An 18,111-nucleotide genomic window follows, 5' to 3' on the forward strand; every position below is an offset into this window, starting at 1 on the left:
TAATTGAACCGTTGATAATGACCCAAATAAAAGGCAGGACCCCAAACAATCTTCAGGTGTTCAATTAATAAAAGTATATATATATATATATATATATATATATGTATGTGTGTATATATGGACAATGATACACCACTAACTATATTACAACTTAACTACTACTATATATTAAAATATTAATATTTTTTACTTTAATTCAAAATTTTTGTACTTGCAACCGTTCAAAATAAATAAAATAATAATTTTTTTTATAGTTAGTTGTAAACAAATTATAGTATAGTTTTTTTTTTTTTTAAGGAAATTATAATATAGTTGTTCTTATATCATTTTTCTACACACACATATATATATATGTATGTATGGGCATCTAGGAGGTGAACGCGGTGGTGAGGGAGGGAGGTGGTGAAGGCAGTGGTGAGGAAGGAGGTGAAGGCAGTGGTGATGGTGGAGAAGGTGGTGATTGAGGTTGTGGTGGTGGTGGAGGAGGCGGTTGTGGTTACGACAATGGTGTTGGAGGAGGTTGTGGTGTCGAAGGAGGAGGTTGTGGCGGCGGCAATGACGGCAGCAATTGTTGAGATTATATATATGATTGGTTTTGGTGATCTACGTTTGGCTCAGCTCAATTAATCAATCATGTTTCTGTCGGTGTTGAGACTTAAAAGTGTTATGATAATAAAGTCTTTCTTATTTTTCATTCTTTCGAACTCGTAGAATTCCTTTTTTTGGTAAAATTTTATTTGAATTTTGAACATGAAAGGAGGGACATAGAGAAGGAAAATAAAATATTTGTTATAATGTAGTTTATATTTGTGGGGATCTCAAACCTCTTTTGTTGGTGGAGGCAAAGAAGGCATGGGAGACTACGACATTTATGTGGGGACAATTGAAGAAGGCTGGGGAGGAGAAGATTTTGGAGGTGGAGATGAGGGGGAGGAGGAGATTTTGGTAGAGACTGTGGTAGAGGAGATTTTGGTGGAGGTGGAGTGGGAGGTTGGGATAGAGGAGATTTTGGAGGTGGAGGTCCTGTAGAGGGGGAGCTTTTGGTGGTGGAATAGATATGGAGGTGGAGGTGGAGGTGGATTAGGAGTGGAAAGGGTAAAAGTACCCCTGGCCAATTTGGCATCCAGGCCCAACCCAAAAGGGAAGTGGGGACAAAAATTGAGAATGTGACACAAAGGAAAAATGTGTCATTGGAGAAATGGGATGTGATGAGGGTATGGGACATAAAGTAAGGGTGATAGGGAAATAATAGAAAGAGGCAAAACTAGACAAGGGACTTTTAGGCTTCTTCTACATAGCTCTTGGGTGACTGAGGTCTCATTTGTTTTTGTAGATGAGATAATATGAGTTGAGATTAAAGTTAAAAATTGAATAAAATATTATTAGAATATATTTTTTAATTTTATTTTTGTTTTGAGATTTGAAAAAGTTGAATTGTTTAGTTTATTTTATATATAAATTTAAGAAAGTTGTAATGATTAGATTAGATGAGTTGAGAAATTTTCTAAAAACAAATGAGGCTTGAGTGAGAGAGAGAGAGAGAGAGAGAGAGAGAGAGAGAGAGAGAGCGAGCTTATTCAACCTCCCAAATTGGAGACACAACTTTTTCACATGTACAATGAGCTAAAAGAGACCATGAGACTGTAAAATACACTATTTATAGTGGACTTGCACTCCAATGATCTGTAAACGTAGGCCCAATATTGAACCACATAAATCTTATTCGCTGTGCCTATCTCCTATTCGCTGCAATTGACGTACGTACGGGCACCGTATTGCCACTTCAGATAGCCACCAGGCACCCAAATCTAGACTGATCGAGGCCCGAATTGTCACTGCAGGCCGGTAATGACTCATTCTCCCTCTTCAGCTTGTCTTTACAAAACATGCTTTAATCATTTAAATTAACTCCCTCATTGTTACTATTCAAAATTATCGCTAAATTATTTTAATTTTTTTATCTAAATATTTAAGGAAGTGATTATTAGTGAAGTTGTATATACTTTTTAATTATTTTTAATAATTCAGAATGTTGAAAAAATATTTTAAAAAAATAATTAAAAAAAAGACTACAAATTTGCACGGTCTATCTTCTCTATTGTGTGGTTGTGGACGCGAGCGTACTGGTCGTCAATTAACTGTATGCTTATACACGAAAGCTCAAAGGGAAGCTGCCAAGCAGCTTCCTGTGCCATTATTATACCCTGATCTGTCTCCTCCACCGTTAAAGTCGTCGGCCTGTGATCTTCTGAATCTCTTTGAAACTTCGTTTGAGATAGAACATGATTTCATTAGTCTAAGCTGCGTACATATAAAAGGAAAGCCATTGGTAACTTGGTAACTTCGTTGAATGAAATATTACTCATAAATAATATTTTAATAATGTATTAATGTGGTTCTATACAGACTCCTATATATGTGGAGGGACAGATTGGGAAAACATCGTTGAAAACATTGTTAAAGCAGAGAAATAATAGGACAGTAAGTTTTCAAATTGGGAAACGAAGGCAAGGAGTTTGAACTTTGAATTTTGACAACGCGAAGATGCTAATGAAACTATTATTGTTAATCAAATGAAGTGAAGATGAGTTGAGATTATATTTTCTATGTGAAAAAAAAAAAAAAACTAGGTTGCCATTTTTTTTGTTCTGTTTGAACTTTGGCTTGCATTTTCTGAAAGGGAGAGTGCAGTAGACGGGATTAGATTGATTTCATTGTAGAAAAAACAGTAATTACAGAACCCTTTTTCACACAAATGTATGGCTATTTTCAGCTCTATTTATTCAATAAATGACAGCTCGCTATGTATAGGATTGGGACACAGCTTGGCACCACAACCATTACAATCCGTTATTTTGGACTTTTGCATAGCAACAATTCTGGACTCTTCTGATATGCACTGCTATAATGGGGACGTGCCTTGTGCTGTTTCTTGAGCCCCAAGAAATGCGATGAGAGCCAAGTATACGCAGTATCCTCCTGTAGACTTGTGATCAACAGGACAATCAACCTAGTCAGCATCGGAGAATGCAGATAATTTTAAATAGACAAAAGGACCAAAATGCAAACCAAAATTACGAGTAAGGTTGAGATACCGAAGAATTCTTTTTACAATTTGCTAATGGGGCAAGCGTGGAGAGTGTATATATTGACAAACTTTGTTGACAGCGTAGGAAATATCTGGCCTAGTGAAGGCTAGATACTGGAGGCTGCCAATAATTCTTCTGTATAGATGAGGATCTTCAAAATAAGATCCTTCAAGTGCAGACAATTTAACAGAAGGTGACATAGGTGTGGAAACAGTTTTGGAATTGTGCATATTTGTGCGGGTCAGCAAATCAGATTAGCTTGAGTTAGAAAAAGACCATTTGGATTTTGGGTTGGTTACCTCTATTCCAAGAAAATAATGAAGTGACCCTAAATGTGTAAGTTCTATGCATGTACTTTAAAAAAAAAAAGTGGTTAAATTTGAGGAGTCTACGTGAAAAACTCATGTTTATTAACGATGATCAATTCTACTTATTTTAAAGAGAATGTACGAAACTTATGTACTCGGGATTGTATCTAGCATTATAGTCAAATTTCAAATAAAGAAAAAAAAATACTTCATCATCACAATTTTTTGAATTGACTAGGAAAATGATCAAATTCATAACCAGCTATACATATGTTAATGTTAGAAAGCCAGTCTTGACTCTTATATATAGTTTGGTTAAAATAAAATAAAATATTATTATAATATAATTTTTATTTTAAAATTTGATAAAGTTAAATTATTGTTTATATTTTATATTAGAGTTCAAGAAAATTATAATGATTATATAAAATGAGATGATTTAGATTTTGTAACCAAATCAACCTTATTCGTGAAAGCCACGTGATCATAATTTGCTCGGGAGGTCAAAGAGACGCATGCAGCTTCTTAATTAATTTTATGTTTCGCATGACGGCGTGACGTCCTACCCTTCTGTATGAACGTCTCCTGAAAAAAAGAACTAATTTCAATTTCTTTGAAACTTCGCTGAGAAAAATTAAAAGATCAACACGATTTGATTATTCAGCGTAAAATAACAGCAATTGATGACAACCATAAACAGAGTCGGTCTCCTGGAAAAAAGAACTAATTTCAATTTCTTTGAAACTTCGTTGAGATAAGATCAACACGATTTGATCATTCAGCGTAAAATGACAGCAATTGATGACAACATGATATTGGCTTGCTCTGCGCATACTTTAGGAAGAGTTAAAAGATCTTTATCGTGATAACATCCTCTTCTTTGTTAACTGTTTTAGAAATATAATACAAATAGTTAAATATAATTTTTTTTATCAATTTAAGTTTTCTATACAAGTTCTGATTTTACATAATATCATAGTAGATTTTTTGAGTTTGAATCCTAATTATACATTCCATTAAATTAATTAGTTAAATATTTCACGTGTTAATGGACCTACTAATTGAGATAGAGCCTAGCTTATACATAAAGAGAAGTGTTAAAAATAAAATACAAGTAATAAAATTTACATCATTTTATTAGTTTAAAATTTTAGAACAAGTGGTGATTTCACAGGCTGTATTCATTCTATTGAAGTTGCTCTCTAAGATATTGACCATGCATCAGCTGTATTGGTGACAACGACAATGGTACGTAATTACTCAACAAATTCACAGAACGAACATTATTAACATCATCTGAAGTAAATGCAATTTGAGCCTTTTCATCACCTCTTGGCTCATCTCCATTGTCAATTAACATTAAACTTAAAATATTCTTCACATTATAAGGACATTGATATTGGATTAGTCAAATGCCAACTAAACAAGAAATATGCCTCAAAGAGGAAAGGAGACGCTTTACCTCGCCAGACTAAAAAGGAAGAGGAAGATGCATTACCAGAACAGGTGAGAACCTGGTTAATTAGATCGTCAAGATAAGCTATGGAGATGGCGAAAGTAGGCTCAGAAAACTCGCTAGAGGGACTCGTGAGAGATGTGGGACTCTCAGTATGAGCAATAGCTACATAGGGTTTGGAAGCCTTTGGGCGCGCCTAGTGTAACCCCCCCTTTCCCTAGGATTAGGCATGTCACATATTTTTCATAAATATAGTCTGGCAAAAGACTTGCATAATTAAAATGGAGAAGACAATCATAAAATAGAATTCAATAAATCTCATTTGTCTGCTCCTTCTAAGTCTAGCCCGACTGCTCGTAATCATCATCATCCTCACTTAGTTGGTTAGAAAAACTTGAAATTAAACTAAAATGAGTCGAGAATTCAATAAGAAACCTATCACAATGAAAACATAATAAACATAAGGCTTTTCATAAAAAAATCATGTATGAGAATAAATTTCATGACTGTACTTCATACTTATATTTATGTTGTGTATGACCTTGATTTATCTTAATTAATTGATTGATATAAGTGGCCAACACACTTAACTCTGTGTGCAAGGTTTTGCACTGGCCGATCCCACATCCTTTGGCCACTAGGGGAACCGTTGAGTAGTATTCTACCATACTATCATGAATCACGCTTGAGTCTGTGGTTTGCACATCACCCATGAATCTGTATTGGTACCATACATTTGAATATACATCTTATTAAACTATTATGATCTTACCATACACTTGATCTTAAGAAAATTTACGTGTCTTATACAACGTAAGATGTGTGACATACATAATTATAAAATGTTGAATTAAATATGATGCAAAATTAACATGATCATGTACTATGATGAATGACAGGCTTGCTTAAATCATGACATGCGTAATACATAAAAATTGGCCGACAAAGAACTGACTTTAATAATAATTTATCTAAACTAACTAACGTGTGTTAATCCTAATTTATGAGCAAACTACTTACCTTGTTGCGCAGCTTGCTAATCTTACTTTGTAGCTCATTACTTATACAAAGTACTAAACGCTACTAAAGTTTCTAGAAAACATGTCATAATATTATACATAATTAAATTCTTACTAGAAAAACTAATCTAATAAATATTCAATTATATACTAAAATAAATAACTACTAATATCATATCGAATCTTCAAATATAATTTAGGGAGGAATATATTTTTACCTAAATCTATAAAATAATGGTGGAAACATTTAGTTCATAAAATAAACTTAATAATACTTAATATTAAAAATTCTTGTAAACTAGTATTACTACATGCTAATCATAATTTTAATGCTTGGTAATTTGATTTAAAATCCTTAAGCATTTTCTAAAGAATAAAGTTTATAAATTAACATATTTATCCAAGTAAAATTATGCCTAACTTAAAATATTAAAGCCAGCCCAACTTAAAATAATATAATAGTTTATGAAATACAATAAAACCAAGCCCAACGTATAAACGAAGCCCATGTAATCAGTCCAAGCCCACTTAAAATAGTTTCTATTACTATTCCAATAAGTGGATAGGAATGTGTGAAGTGCTTATCCAGAAAATAATCCTAGTGATTTTAAGTCGATTTAGACATCCCACGTAGTGATTTGACAATAGTTTAAACCAAGTGCCACGTGGCGCTATCTCATATGTTACTATTCACCCGAAAAGGTAACTTTGTCACCATAGCGGGTTGGAATCCAACTCACAAAGGTTTGAAGATTCGGTTGATTTTCTAATTGGAAAAATCCTAGTATGACTCTAAATATGCTCACTAAATGTGTCCACTCATATATTTTAATTTTTTTTTAATGGTTAAAGAAGTGACTATTAATTAATTTGTATTTTTTGTTATTTTTTCTTAATAGTTAAGGGTATATGTTTAAAAATTTCTTAAAAGAAAAAGAGAAAAAAAAGGAAACAACTATTTGCACTTGTGTACATATTTAAAGTGCACATTTGATGTGTACTCTAATATTGTTGCCTTCTAGTGAAGTTGACACACAGATGAAAGTTCTAAATAATTATCCTGCAGTTAATGTCAAAAAGCCTGTTATAGTATGTCGTGGCACTATCACAGAGATACAATTTTCTTGTAGAAGCAATTTGACCCAGCTGTTATTTAAAAAATAAAAAATAAAAACAAATTTAAAAAAGAAAAAAAAAACAAACAAACGGTCGGATCTTTGTCTGTCACCCATGCTGTCGGGCCGGGTCGGGTCGGGTCGGGTCGGGTCGGGCCCAAATCCAAATCGATTTGATCGGGTTATAGGCCTAGGTAGAGGTGGAGGTGATAGCGGTAATGGTGGTGGCCGTGATGGTGGTGGAGGAGGTGGTACGTGGTGATTGATCAGGAGTTTGTGTTCGTGGGTGCATGCATGGCTGCTAATTAAGATCAATTTGATGGCCATCTTTAGTAATATAAGTTTGGCTTGTCTGTAATTAGGTTACCCATGCAATGTCTGACGTTGGTGCTCATGTGCACGTGGTTTTTTTTTATTTTTATCTTTTCGTGCTACATAAATTATTTTAGTTAATGTATTAAATTGGTCCTTTATTACGTACTGCTTGTATTAATTAAATAGTTAGTCTATTACTTTGATTTCTGTTCTTTGATAGATTATATTTTTACGATTAACTAAAACGCTAAAATTAAATTGCTGCAGAACATTTTTCCCGTTCCTTAATTTGTTTTCGCCGCTAGGAGACAGTTACAAAGCGTCTCAAAAGGTATATTACGGCAATTTCATTTTTTATGGCGATATTTGTTGCTGTAAATAGTCATATGTTTTCCTGTAAAAAGTTTACAACCATGTTTAAATATGGTCGTAAATAATTATTGTAGTAAAAAGAATCGCTGCAAATATGTGATTAAGTATGTCGTCACAAATAAGTACGTGTGATTAAAAAAATTATTTGTTTTGCCGCAAATAGTAGGTATTTGCGGGAATTCTTGCACAAATAACTAATTGTTTGGTCACAAAAAATTAAAAGTTATGTCGCTGCGAAGAAGTATTAATTATGATTAAAAAAATTATTTGTTCTGTCGCAAATACCTATTTGTTGCCATTCAAACAAATGAGAGTTCCCAATTGTCGTAACCAGGCTGGGGCGAACAGGTTTCCATCGTTTGTGTCTTCTAGTTGGAAAATAGGGTGGATCGAAACGTCATTTTAGTTGCGGCTATTTTAAAAATGCTAGGACTCACTTGTGAAATTATCACTTATCCCAAAATTTTAAGCTTATTATAAGAAGAGGTAGATTTTATATATTATCTTAGATCGTAATGCTCCACCTGATCACTTGTGGGCCAAACTTTCCCTCAATGAGTAGGTCTAACAAGTGAAATATTTAATTAAATGAGATAGAATATAGAGTCAGGATTTGAACTTAAGACCTCTGCTCTGATACTATGTAAAATTACCACTTATCTCAAAAACTTAAACTTATAAAAAGAGGTAGATTTTATTATTTTATATCTTAACGTCACTTATGTATATACTATTGCTAAATGATTAATTAATTTCTAAGGTAGTTTTCTGACTTTGGGTCATTGGGTGTATGTCATTTATATTTTTAACCTTAAATTATGACAATATTTGGTCGGAAGTTTTACTTAATTCCGACCTGACCCGTGTTTTTTTTGGCCGAAAAAAATAATTCCGAACTCATGTAATTGTGTCCGGCCGAATTTCCATCCGGACCTGCTTCCGATTTCACTTCTGTATTTATTTTTATTTTCAATCAAATTTTAACGACGTTGATTAACACATATATTTTAATCAATTCAAAATATAATCGAAAATTTTCCCATTTTTAAAACGTTTTTAATCGGGTTGCTTATTTTGGGTTCGGATCGAGTTGGCCACGTGGCTTTGTTAATGTGCACTCGTGAGATACCCAGTTGAATATTTTCCTAGTTTTTCTGAGCAACAGGTTGCTATATCTATTAGTAATTTAGTGTATGATATTTTCATCCTAAGAAAGAAAGAAAGAAAGGACTTTTCTAGCCCGACTTGGTGCCGATTAAAAACTCCATATGCGCGTATCGTGAGAAGTGAGAATACCAGCATGACTTGCACGTAAACAACCAGTCGATGTTTTTATTTGAACGTCTGCAGAAAGAGAATCCTTGCTTCATAAAATGAACTCTGAAAAATTCAAAGCAGACCAGCTTTTCATGTCTCCGAACAGCGCCCTCTCTTTAAGCGTTGGTCAAATATTTCCACAGAGAGAATGTTTGAAGCTTTCAATTATAAACTTCTATTTCGAAAGTCAGATCATTACGATTCCTCCCTTCAGTACATATAAAAGGAAGGCTAGCTACGAGGAATTCATATCCTTGACGTTGATTAATTTAATTTGCTATGAAGATGGATAATACACCCTTTATAATTATCCCGGCCGTTTTTGGGTCGATGATCTTGATACTTATGATTCTGGGTTTCTTGTGTGGAGGACGTGGAGGTTCTGGGAAAACGGGGTCTGGTAATGGTCCTTTTGGAGGTGGTGGTTTTGTTGGTAGAGGCGGAGGTAGACGCGGACAAGACAAGGGTGGCGGTGATGATGGTGGTGATGATGATGATGGTGCTGGGGCGCTTGAAGCTGGCTGGGGATCAGGAGGAGATGTTGGTGGAGGTGGAGGTTGGGGAGGAGGAGGAGGGGATTTTGGTGGCGGCGGTGGAGCTGGTGGAGGAGGAGGAGGAGGAGTGGGAGATTTTGGCGGCGGCGGAGGTGGAGGTGGAGGAGGAATCGGCGGCGGCGGCTGTTGAGACAAAAGATGTTTCAGATTCTGACCAAATGGTGGCCATAGTGATCATAAAACTACTACCATTATGGGTCATTTGTAAAGACCTTTCGTTTCTGCCTTCTGGATCTAGAGATCATTAGAAGTTCAGCCCATGTAATTAATTATATCACTTTGCTCTTCTTTTTTTTTTTCTTTCTATGTCCCAAGGGAAATTTGAAAGATTTTGGTTGCTGTAATTTTCAAAATACTGAATATGATTTTCCAGTATTAATTTCCACTTCATGATCAAAATAACATTTGGAATCCTGAATGGTAACTAGCTAGCAGGGTGATAGTTTGATCCTCTTGTGTGGGTGTGGCTTATTGCATGACCAATTCAAGATCGAGCTCCTGAAAAGCAAAACGTCAATTAACTGTACGCTTATACACGAAAGCTCAAAGGGAAGCTGCCAAGCAGCTTCCTGTGCCATTATTATACCCTGATCTGTCTCCTCCACCGTTAAAGTCGTCGGCCTGTGATCTTCTGAATCTCTTTGAAACTTCGTTTGAGATAGAACATGATTTCATTAGTCTAAGCTGCGTACATATAAAAGGAAAGCCATTGGTAACTTGGTAACTTCGTTGAATGAAATATTACTCATAAATAATATTTTAATAATGTATTAATGTGGTTCTATGCAGACTCCTATATATGTGGAGGGACAGATTGGGAAAACATCGTTGAAAACATTGTTAAAGCAGAGAAATAATAGGACAGTAAGTTTTCAAATTGGGAAACGAAGGCAAGGAGTTTGAACTTTGAATTTTGACAACGCGAAGATGCTAATGAAACTATTATTGTTAATCAAATGAAGTGAAGATGAGTTGAGATTATATTTTCTATGTGAAAAAAAAAAAAAAAACTAGGTTGCCATTTTTTTTGTTCTGTTTGAACTTTGGCTTGCATTTTCTGAAAGGGAGAGTGCAGTAGACGGGATTAGATTGATTTCATTGTAGAAAAAACAGTAATTACAGAACCCTTTTTCACACAAATGTATGGCTATTTTCAGCTCTATTTATTCAATAAATGACAGCTCGCTATGTATAGGATTGGGACACAGCTTGGCACCACAACCATTACAATCCGTTATTTTGGACTTTTGCATAGCAACAATTCTGGACTCTTCTGATATGCACTGCTATAATGGGGACGTGCCTTGTGCTGTTTCTTGAGCCCCAAGAAATGCGATGAGAGCCAAGTATACGCAGTATCCTCCTGTAGACTTGTGATCAACAGGACAATCAACCTAGTCAGCATCGGAGAATGCAGATAATTTTAAATAGACAAAAGGACCAAAATGCAAACCAAAATTACGAGTAAGGTTGAGATACCGAAGAATTCTTTTTACAATTTGCTAATGGGGCAAGCGTGGAGAGTGTATATATTGACAAACTTTGTTGACAGCGTAGGAAATATCTGGCCTAGTGAAGGCTAGATACTGGAGGCTGCCAATAATTCTTCTGTATAGATGAGGATCTTCAAAATAAGATCCTTCAAGTGCAGACAATTTAACAGAAGGTGACATAGGTGTGGAAACAGTTTTGGAATTGTGCATATTTGTGCGGGTCAGCAAATCAGATTAGCTTGAGTTAGAAAAAGACCATTTGGATTTTGGGTTGGTTACCTCTATTCCAAGAAAATAATGAAGTGACCCTAAATGTGTAAGTTCTATGCATGTACTTTAAAAAAAAAAAAGGTGGTTAAATCTGAGGAGTCTACGTGAAAAACTCATGTTTATTAACGATGATCAATTCTACTTATTTTAAAGAGAATGTACGAAACTTATGTACTCGGGATTGTATCTAGCATTATAGTCAAATTTCAAATAAAGAAAAAAAAATACTTCATCATCACAATTTTTTGAATTGACTAGGAAAATGATCAAATTCATAACCAGCTAATACATATGTTAATGTTAGAAAGCCAGTCTTGACTCTTATATATAGTTTGGTTAAAATAAAATAAAATATTATTATAATATAATTTTTATTTTAAAATTTGATAAAGTTAAATTATTGTTTATATTTTATATTAGAGTTTAAGAAAATTATAATGATTATATAAAATGAGATGATTTAGATTTTGTAACCAAATCAACCTTATTCGTGAAAGCCACGTGATCATAATTTGCTCGGGAGGTCAAAGAGACGCATGCAGCTTCTTAATTAATTTTATGTTTCGCAGGACGGCGTGACGTCCTACCCTTCTGTATGAACGTCTCTGAAAAAAAGAACTAATTTCAATTTCTTTGAAACTTCGTTGAGATAAGATCAACACGATTTGATCATTCAGCATAAAATGACAGCAATTGATGACAACATGATATTGGCTTGCTCTGCGCATACTTCAGGAAGAGTTAAAAGATCTTTATCGTGATAACATCCTCTTCTTTGTTAACTGTTTTAGAAATATAATACAAATAGTTAAATATAATTTTTTTTATCAATTTAAGTTTTCTATACAAGTTCTGATTTTACATAATATCATAGTAGATTTTTTGAGTTTGAATCCTAATTCTACATTCCATTAAATTAATTAGTTAAATATTTCACGTGTTAATGGACCTACTAATTGATATAGAGCCTAGCTTATACATGAAGAGAAGTGTTAAAAATAAAATACAAGTAATAAAATTTACATCATTTTATTAGTTTAAATTTTTGTAACAAATGATGATTTTACAGACTGTATTCATTCTATTGAAGTTGCTCTCTAAGATATTGACCATGCATCAGCCGTATTAGCAATGGTACGTAATTACTCAACAAATTCACAGAATGAACATTATTAACATCATCTGAAGTAAATGCAATTTGAGCCTTTTCATCACCTCTTGGCTCATCTCCATTGTCAATTAACATTAAACTTAAAATATTCTTCACATTATAAGAACATTGTTATTGGATTAGTCAAATGCCAGCTAAACAAGAAATATGCCTCAAAGAGGAAAGGAGACGCTTTACCTCGCAAGACTAAAAAGGAAGAGGAAGATGCATTACCAGAACAGGTGAGAACCTAGTTAATTAGATCGTCAAGATAAGCTATGGAGATGGCGAAAGTAGGCTCAGAAAACTCGCTAGAGGGACTCGTGAGAGATGTGGGACTCTCAGTATGAGCAATAGCTACAGTGGGTTTGGAAGCCTTTGGGCGCGCCTAGTGTAACCCCCCCTTTCCCTAGGATTAGGCATGTCACATATTTTTCATAAATATAGTCTGGCAAAAGACTTGCATAATTAAAATGGAGAAGACAATCATAAAATAGAATTCAATAAATCTCATTTGTCTGCTCCTTCTAAGTCTAGCCCGACTGCTCGTAATCATCATCATCCTCACTTAGTTGGTTAGAAAAACTTGAAATTAAACTAAAATGAGTCGAGAATTCAATAAGAAACCTATCACAATGAAAACATAATAAACATAAGGCTTTTCATAAAAAAATCATGTATGAGAATAAATTTCATGACTGTACTTCATACTTATATTTATGTTGTGTATGACCTTGATTTATCTTAATTAATTGATTGATATAAGTGGCCAACACACTTAACTCTGTGTGCAAGGTTTTGCACTGGCCGATCCCACATCCTTTGGCCACTAGGGGAACCGTTGAGTAGTATTCTACCATACTATCATGAATCACGCTTGAGTCTGTGGTTTGCACATCACCCATGAATCTGTATTGGTACCATACATTTGAATATACATCTTATTAAACTATTATGATCTTACCATACACTTGATCTTAAGAAAATTTACGTGTCTTATACAACGTAAGATGTGTGACATACATAATTATAAAATGTTGAATTAAATATGATGCAAAATTAACATGATCATGTACTATGATGAATGACAGGCTTGCTTAAATCATGACATGCGTAATACATAAAAATTGGCCGACAAAGAACTGACTTTAATAATAATTTATCTAAACTAACTAACGTGTGTTAATCCTAATTTATGAGCAAACTACTTACCTTGTTGCGCAGCTTGCTAATCTTACTTTGTAGCTCATTACTTATACAAAGTACTAAACGCTACTAAAGTTTCTAGAAAACATGTCATAATATTATACATAATTAAATTCTTACTAGAAAAACTAATCTAATAAATATTCAATTATATACTAAAATAAATAACTACTAATATCATATCGAATCTTCAAATATAATTTAGGGAGGAATATATTTTTACCTAAATCTATAAAATAATGGTGGAAACATTTAGTTCATAAAATAAACTTAATAATACTTAATATTAAAAATTCTTGTAAACTAGTATTACTACATGCTAATCATAATTTTAATGCTTGGTAATTTGATTTAAAATCCTTAAGCATTTTCTAAAGAATAAAGTTTATAAATTAACATATTTATCCAAGTAAAATTATGCCTAACTTAAAATATTAAAGCCAGCCCAACTTAAAATAATATAATAGTTTATGAAATACAATAAAACCAAGCCCAACGTATAAACGAAGCCCATGTAATCAGTCCAAGCCCACTTAAAATAGTTTCTATTACTATTCCAATAAGTGGATAGGAATGTGTGAAGTGCTTATCCAGAAAATAATCCTAGTGATTTTAAGTCGATTTAGACATCCCACGTAGTGATTTGACAATAGTTTAAACCAAGTGCCACGTGGCGCTATCTCATATGTTACTATTCACCCGAAAAGGTAACTTTGTCACCATAGCGGGTTGGAATCCAACTCACAAAGGTTTGAAGATTCGGTTGATTTTCTAATTGGAAAAATCCTAGTATGACTCTAAATATGCTCACTAAATGTGTCCACTCATATATTTTAATTTTTTTTTAATGGTTAAAGAAGTGACTATTAATTAATTTGTATTTTTTGTTATTTTTTCTTAATAGTTAAGGGTATATGTTTAAAAATTTCTTAAAAGAAAAAGAGAAAAAAAAGGAAACAACTATTTGCACTTGTGTACATATTTAAAGTGCACATTTGATGTGTACTCTAATATTGTTGCCTTCTAGTGAAGTTGACACACAGATGAAAGTTCTAAATAATTATCCTGCAGTTAATGTCAAAAAGCCTGTTATAGTATGTCGTGGCACTATCACAGAGATACAATTTTCTTGTAGAAGCAATTTGACCCAGCTGTTATTTAAAAAATAAAAAATAAAAACAAATTTAAAAAAGAAAAAAAAAACAAACAAACGGTCGGATCTTTGTCTGTCACCCATGCTGTCGGGCCGGGTCGGGTCGGGTCGGGTCGGGTCGGGCCCAAATCCAAATCGATTTGATCGGGTTATAGGCCTAGGTAGAGGTGGAGGTGATAGCGGTAATGGTGGTGGCCGTGATGGTGGTGGAGGAGGTGGTACGTGGTGATTGATCAGGAGTTTGTGTTCGTGGGTGCATGCATGGCTGCTAATTAAGATCAATTTGATGGCCATCTTTAGTAATATAAGTTTGGCTTGTCTGTAATTAGGTTACCCATGCAATGTCTGACGTTGGTGCTCATGTGCACGTGGTTTTTTTTTATTTTTATCTTTTCGTGCTACATAAATTATTTTAGTTAATGTATTAAATTGGTCCTTTATTACGTACTGCTTGTATTAATTAAATAGTTAGTCTATTACTTTGATTTCTGTTCTTTGATAGATTATATTTTTACGATTAACTAAAACGCTAAAATTAAATTGCTGCAGAACATTTTTCCCGTTCCTTAATTTGTTTTCGCCGCTAGGAGACAGTTACAAAGCGTCTCAAAAGGTATATTACGGCAATTTCATTTTTTATGGCGATATTTGTTGCTGTAAATAGTCATATGTTTTCCTGTAAAAAGTTTACAACCATGTTTAAATATGGTCGTAAATAATTATTGTAGTAAAAAGAATCGCTGCAAATATGTGATTAAGTATGTCGTCACAAATAAGTACGTGTGATTAAAAAAATTATTTGTTTTGCCGCAAATAGTAGGTATTTGCGGGAATTCTTGCACAAATAACTAATTGTTTGGTCACAAAAAATTAAAAGTTATGTCGCTGCGAAGAAGTATTAATTATGATTAAAAAAATTATTTGTTCTGTCGCAAATACCTATTTGTTGCCATTCAAACAAATGAGAGTTCCCAATTGTCGTAACCAGGCTGGGGCGAACAGGTTTCCATCGTTTGTGTCTTCTAGTTGGAAAATAGGGTGGATCGAAACGTCATTTTAGTTGCGGCTATTTTAAAAATGCTAGGACTCACTTGTGAAATTATCACTTATCCCAAAATTTTAAGCTTATTATAAGAAGAGGTAGATTTTATATATTATCTTAGATCGTAATGCTCCACCTGATCACTTGTGGGCCAAACTTTCCCTCAATGAGTAGGTCTAACAAGTGAAATATTTAATTAAATGAGATAGAATATAGAGTCAGGATTTGAACTTAAGACCTCTGCTCTGATACTATGTAAAATTACCACTTATCTCAAAAACTTAAACTTATAAAAAGAGGTAGATTTTATTATTTTATATCTTAACGTCACTTATGTATATACTATTGCTAAATGATTAATTAATTTCTAAGGTAGTTTTCTGACTTTGGGTCATTGGGTGTATGTCATTTATATTTTTAACCTTAAATTATGACAATATTTGGTCGGAAGTTTTACTTAATTCCGACCTGACCCGTGTTTTTTTTGGCCGAAAAAAATAATTCCGAACTCATGTAATTGTGTCCGGCCGAATTTCCATCCGGACCTGCTTCCGATTTCACTTCTGTATTTATTTTTATTTTCAATCAAATTTTAACGACGTTGATTAACACATATATTTTAATCAATTCAAAATATAATCGAAAATTTTCCCATTTTTAAAACGTTTTTAATCGGGTTGCTTATTTTGGGTTCGGATCGAGTTGGCCACGTGGCTTTGTTAATGTGCACTCGTGAGATACCCAGTTGAATATTTTCCTAGTTTTTCTGAGCAACAGGTTGCTATATCTATTAGTAATTTAGTGTATGATATTTTCATCCTAAGAAAGAAAGAAAGAAAGGACTTTTCTAGCCCGACTTGGTGCCGATTAAAAACTCCATATGCGCGTATCGTGAGAAGTGAGAATACCAGCATGACTTGCACGTAAACAACCAGTCGATGTTTTTATTTGAACGTCTGCAGAAAGAGAATCCTTGCTTCATAAAATGAACTCTGAAAAATTCAAAGCAGACCAGCTTTTCATGTCTCCGAACAGCGCCCTCTCTTTAAGCGTTGGTCAAATATTTCCACAGAGAGAATGTTTGAAGCTTTCAATTATAAACTTCTATTTCGAAAGTCAGATCATTACGATTCCTCCCTTCAGTACATATAAAAGGAAGGCTAGCTACGAGGAATTCATATCCTTGACGTTGATTAATTTAATTTGCTATGAAGATGGATAATACACCCTTTATAATTATCCCGGCCGTTTTTGGGTCGATGATCTTGATACTTATGATTCTGGGTTTCTTGTGTGGAGGACGTGGAGGTTCTGGGAAAACGGGGTCTGGTAATGGTCCTTTTGGAGGTGGTGGTTTTGTTGGTAGAGGCGGAGGTAGACGCGGACAAGACAAGGGTGGCGGTGATGATGGTGGTGATGATGATGATGGTGCTGGGGCGCTTGAAGCTGGCTGGGGATCAGGAGGAGATGTTGGTGGAGGTGGAGGTTGGGGAGGAGGAGGAGGGGATTTTGGTGGCGGCGGTGGAGCTGGTGGAGGAGGAGGAGGAGGAGTGGGAGATTTTGGCGGCGGCGGAGGTGGAGGTGGAGGAGGAATCGGCGGCGGCGGCTGTTGAGACAAAAGATGTTTCAGATTCTGACCAAATGGTGGCCATAGTGATCATAAAACTACTACCATTATGGGTCATTTGTAAAGACCTTTCGTTTCTGCCTTCTGGATCTAGAGATCATTAGAAGTTCAGCCCATGTAATTAATTATATCACTTTGCTCTTCTTTTTTTTTTTCTTTCTATGTCCCAAGGGAAATTTGAAAGATTTTGGTTGCTGTAATTTTCAAAATACTGAATATGATTTTCCAGTATTAATTTCCACTTCATGATCAAAATAACATTTGGAATCCTGAATGGTAACTAGCTAGCAGGGTGATAGTTTGATCCTCTTGTGTGGGTGTGGCTTATTGCATGACCAATTCAAGATCGAGCTCCTGAAAAGCAAAACGTCAATTAACTGTACGCTTATACACGAAAGCTCAAAGGGAAGCTGCCAAGCAGCTTCCTGTGCCATTATTATACCCTGATCTGTCTCCTCCACCGTTAAAGTCGTCGGCCTGTGATCTTCTGAATCTCTTTGAAACTTCGTTTGAGATAGAACATGATTTCATTAGTCTAAGCTGCGTACATATAAAAGGAAAGCCATTGGTAACTTGGTAACTTCGTTGAATGAAATATTACTCATAAATAATATTTTAATAATGT

The 18,111-nt window shown here is 34.4% G+C and overlaps 2 protein-coding genes across 2 annotated transcripts; both read left to right on the forward strand.

Moving 5' to 3' along the window:
- Positions 1–441: 441 nt before the first annotated feature.
- On the forward strand, positions 442–9,675 carry LOC108979970 (RNA-binding protein cabeza-like). Its single transcript, XM_035689118.1, has 4 exons — positions 442–607; positions 842–1,020; positions 4,787–4,903; positions 9,277–9,675. The coding sequence occupies exons 1-4, from the start codon at positions 442–444 to the stop codon at positions 9,673–9,675; spliced, it is 861 nt and encodes a 286-aa protein (XP_035545011.1).
- A 7,398-nt stretch (positions 9,676–17,073) lies between these two features.
- Positions 17,074–17,472, forward strand: LOC118348138 (glycine-rich protein 5-like). Its single transcript, XM_035689119.1, has one exon. It carries the CDS (start codon positions 17,074–17,076, stop codon positions 17,470–17,472), a length of 399 nt encoding a protein of 132 aa, XP_035545012.1.
- The last annotated feature ends 639 nt before the right edge of the window (positions 17,473–18,111 follow it).

The sequence above is a fragment of the Juglans regia genome, chromosome 4 (genome assembly GCF_001411555.2).
Source record: "Juglans regia cultivar Chandler chromosome 4, Walnut 2.0, whole genome shotgun sequence".
NCBI lineage: Eukaryota > Viridiplantae > Streptophyta > Magnoliopsida > Fagales > Juglandaceae > Juglans > Juglans regia.

What these genes read in the sequence shown, in the direction of transcription:
- LOC108979970 (XM_035689118.1), top strand. Translation starts at nt 442, where the DNA reads ATGGTGGAGAAGGTGGTGATTGAGGTTGTGGTGGTGGTGGAGGAGGCG. An exon ending in GATTGGTTTTGGTGATCTAC is followed by an intron (nt 608 to 841) that starts GTTTGGCTCAGC and finishes TTGTTGGTGGAG; the next exon opens with GCAAAGAAGGCATGGGAGAC. An exon ending in AAGATGCATTACCAGAACAG is followed by an intron (nt 4,904 to 9,276) that starts GTGAGAACCTGG and finishes TTTGCTATGAAG; the next exon opens with ATGGATAATACACCCTTTAT.
- LOC118348138 (XM_035689119.1), top strand. Translation starts at nt 17,074, where the DNA reads ATGGATAATACACCCTTTATAATTATCCCGGCCGTTTTTGGGTCGATG.